General features: G+C 40.6%; 1 protein-coding gene across 1 annotated transcript; it reads right to left on the bottom strand.

Annotated features, from left to right (window-relative positions):
- Nucleotides 1-575: 575 nt before the first annotated feature.
- Nucleotides 576-2,225, bottom strand: LOC113358944. The gene has a single exon (XM_026602654.1). The coding sequence runs from the start codon at nt 2,223-2,225 to the stop codon at nt 576-578; it is 1,650 nt and encodes a 549-aa protein (XP_026458439.1).
- Between the last annotated feature and the right edge of the window lie 265 nt (nt 2,226-2,490).

Genomic DNA, 2,490 nt, shown 5'->3' with positions numbered 1-2,490 from the left:
GACCAGCATCCTTTGCTTGTTGTGGTAGATGAATTGGCAAATGCATCATCACGACAAAAAATCCCGGGGGGAATATTTTTTCCAACTTGCACAAAGTAATTGCAATTATGTCTTCTAGTTTGTCTAGATCCGCTATGTTGAGAACTTGTGTACACAACGCTTTAAAAAACATACAAAGCTCACTCACTACGTCATACACATCCTCAGGAAGTAATCCTCGTAACGTGATCGTCAGTAAGCATTCCATTAGCACATGGCAGTCATGACTTTTCAGACCCATAATCTTTCGATCTTTAACATTAACACAACGAGAAATATTTGATGAATATCCATCGGGAACCTTGATATCCTTCAAAGTCCTACAAAAAGTATCCATCTCCTTCGTGGACATCACATACCTAGCTGGTGGCATAACAAATTTGTCTCCTTTTTTTTTCGGATGTAACTCCGGTCTTATTCCCATATCCTTGAGATCAAAACGGGCCTTGATATTGTCTTTTGTCTTCCCTTCTACTTTCATTACTGTTCCCAACAAAATTTCCAAGATATTTTTCTCAATGTGCATCACGTCAAGATTATGGAAACACAAAATTGTGCTCACATATGGCAACTCTTCCCGAAAAATACACTTTTTTTTTCCAATTGTGGTCAAAATCGACCGGTACTGTTGGTGTCAGACCGTTCTGTTTGGCATTCTTACCAAATTCTACTTGCTCAAAATGTGCCAACTGATGATTTATCTCATCCCCATTCATTAGAAGTGGTTTTTCTCTAAGCTCCTTTTCCCCGTTGAAGGGTGTTGTCTGTTGTCGCCACTTGTGATCAGCAGGCAAGAACCGACGATGTTGCATGTAACAAAACTTACCTCCATACCGCAGTCGAGTTGAACATGGGTCGGACCCACAACACGGACATGCTAAGGACCCCTTGGTGCTCCACCCGGAGAGCATAGCTAGTGCAGGAAAGTCATTAATAGTGCCAAGCAATGCTGCGCGTAACTGAAAATACTCTTTCTTCGAAGCATCGTAAGTGGTAACACCAACGTACCATAATTCCTTCAATTCTTCTATAAGGGGTTGTAAATATACATCGATATCATTTCCCGGTGACTTGGGTCCCGAAATTATCATAGACAAAATGAAGTTTTGCTCTTGCATAACCTCCCATGGTGGTAAGTTGTAGATGATTAGGACCACTGGCCATGTACTATGCGGATTCATCATATTTCCGTAAGGATTCATGCCATCACTTGCTAATGCAAGTCTCACATTCCTAGGGTCAGCTGCAAATGTTGGATGCCTCTTATCAAAGGTTTTCCATGTCTTCGCATCAGCAGGATGTCTCAAAAGTCCATCATTGATACGTTCTTCAGCATGATATCGCATATCAGTAACAGGCTGTGGAGACATAAATAACTTTTGAAGTCTGGGCTTCAAGTTGAAGTACCTTTGTTGTTTTTCAGGAATCTTCTTCCCTTTCGGTGTCCTTCTATTTTCTGACCCGTTATTAGTATTAGATGAAACGGTTTTCCATCTAGAAACACCACATACCCGACAATCATTTCTATCTGCGTCATCTTTCCAATATAACATGCAATCATTAGGACAAGCATCGATCTTAGTGTAGCTATGACCCAAGTTACTGATTGTTTTCCTAGCTTCGTAAAAGTTCCTTGGAAGTTTGGCATCTGGAAATGCCTTGATCAAGAGATTCAGTAGCACATTAAACCACTTGATGCTCAGACCACCTTGGCACTTGATGTGAAGCAAGTGTATAGTAAAGGACAACCGTGAGTACTTTTCACAACCAGGATATAGTGGAACCTTTGCATCTTCCAGGACCTGGTAAAAATTTGAAGCTTCGTCTTTTGGAGCATCTTCATCATAATCAGGCACCATCTCATTTATCAGTTCCTTCATTCGGTCGTCTTCATCCCCAATCACAGTACCAGTAGACATATAGTCCTCCTCCTCACCCTCCCCATGGTATATCCAATGGACATATCCTTGCAGAAACCCTTTCCACATTATATGTGCCTCCACCTTACTTGGTTTGAGTAAGTTTTTGTTATTGCACTTTCTACACGGACACCATATTTCCTCCCCTAGTTCTAAGTCGCAACACGCAAATTTCATGAAATTTTTGACACCCGCTTCATAGTAAAGATGGTTTCTTGGCAGTTCCAACCAACTCTTGTCGATAGTTTCATCTTCTTCGAAATCCATACTGAACGCCAGGGTAATCTCTTTAAATCTAATCTGGGCAGCAGCTTACAAATACACTTTAGGAGGGATCCCTGGAAAACAGTAAAGTGAGATTAGCATTTCCATCGCCAATGAGAAAGTTCAGAAATATATTATAGGAGCAAGCTACGCAAACTTGAGAAAACTCCAATACAGATGTTTCAATTTCGTCATCGATATAGACGGCAGAATAGTCTAACACTAACTACAACAAGCATAGATATTCTACCATATATCCTATTACTAT

Source organism: Papaver somniferum, chromosome 3 (assembly GCF_003573695.1).
Source record: "Papaver somniferum cultivar HN1 chromosome 3, ASM357369v1, whole genome shotgun sequence".
Classification (NCBI taxonomy): Eukaryota; Viridiplantae; Streptophyta; class Magnoliopsida; order Ranunculales; family Papaveraceae; genus Papaver; species Papaver somniferum.
This window is presented reverse-complemented; position numbering and strand designations above follow the sequence as displayed.

What these genes read in the sequence shown, in the direction of transcription:
- LOC113358944 (XM_026602654.1), bottom strand. Translation starts at nt 2,225, where the DNA reads ATGGATTTCGAAGAAGATGAAACTATCGACAAGAGTTGGTTGGAACTG.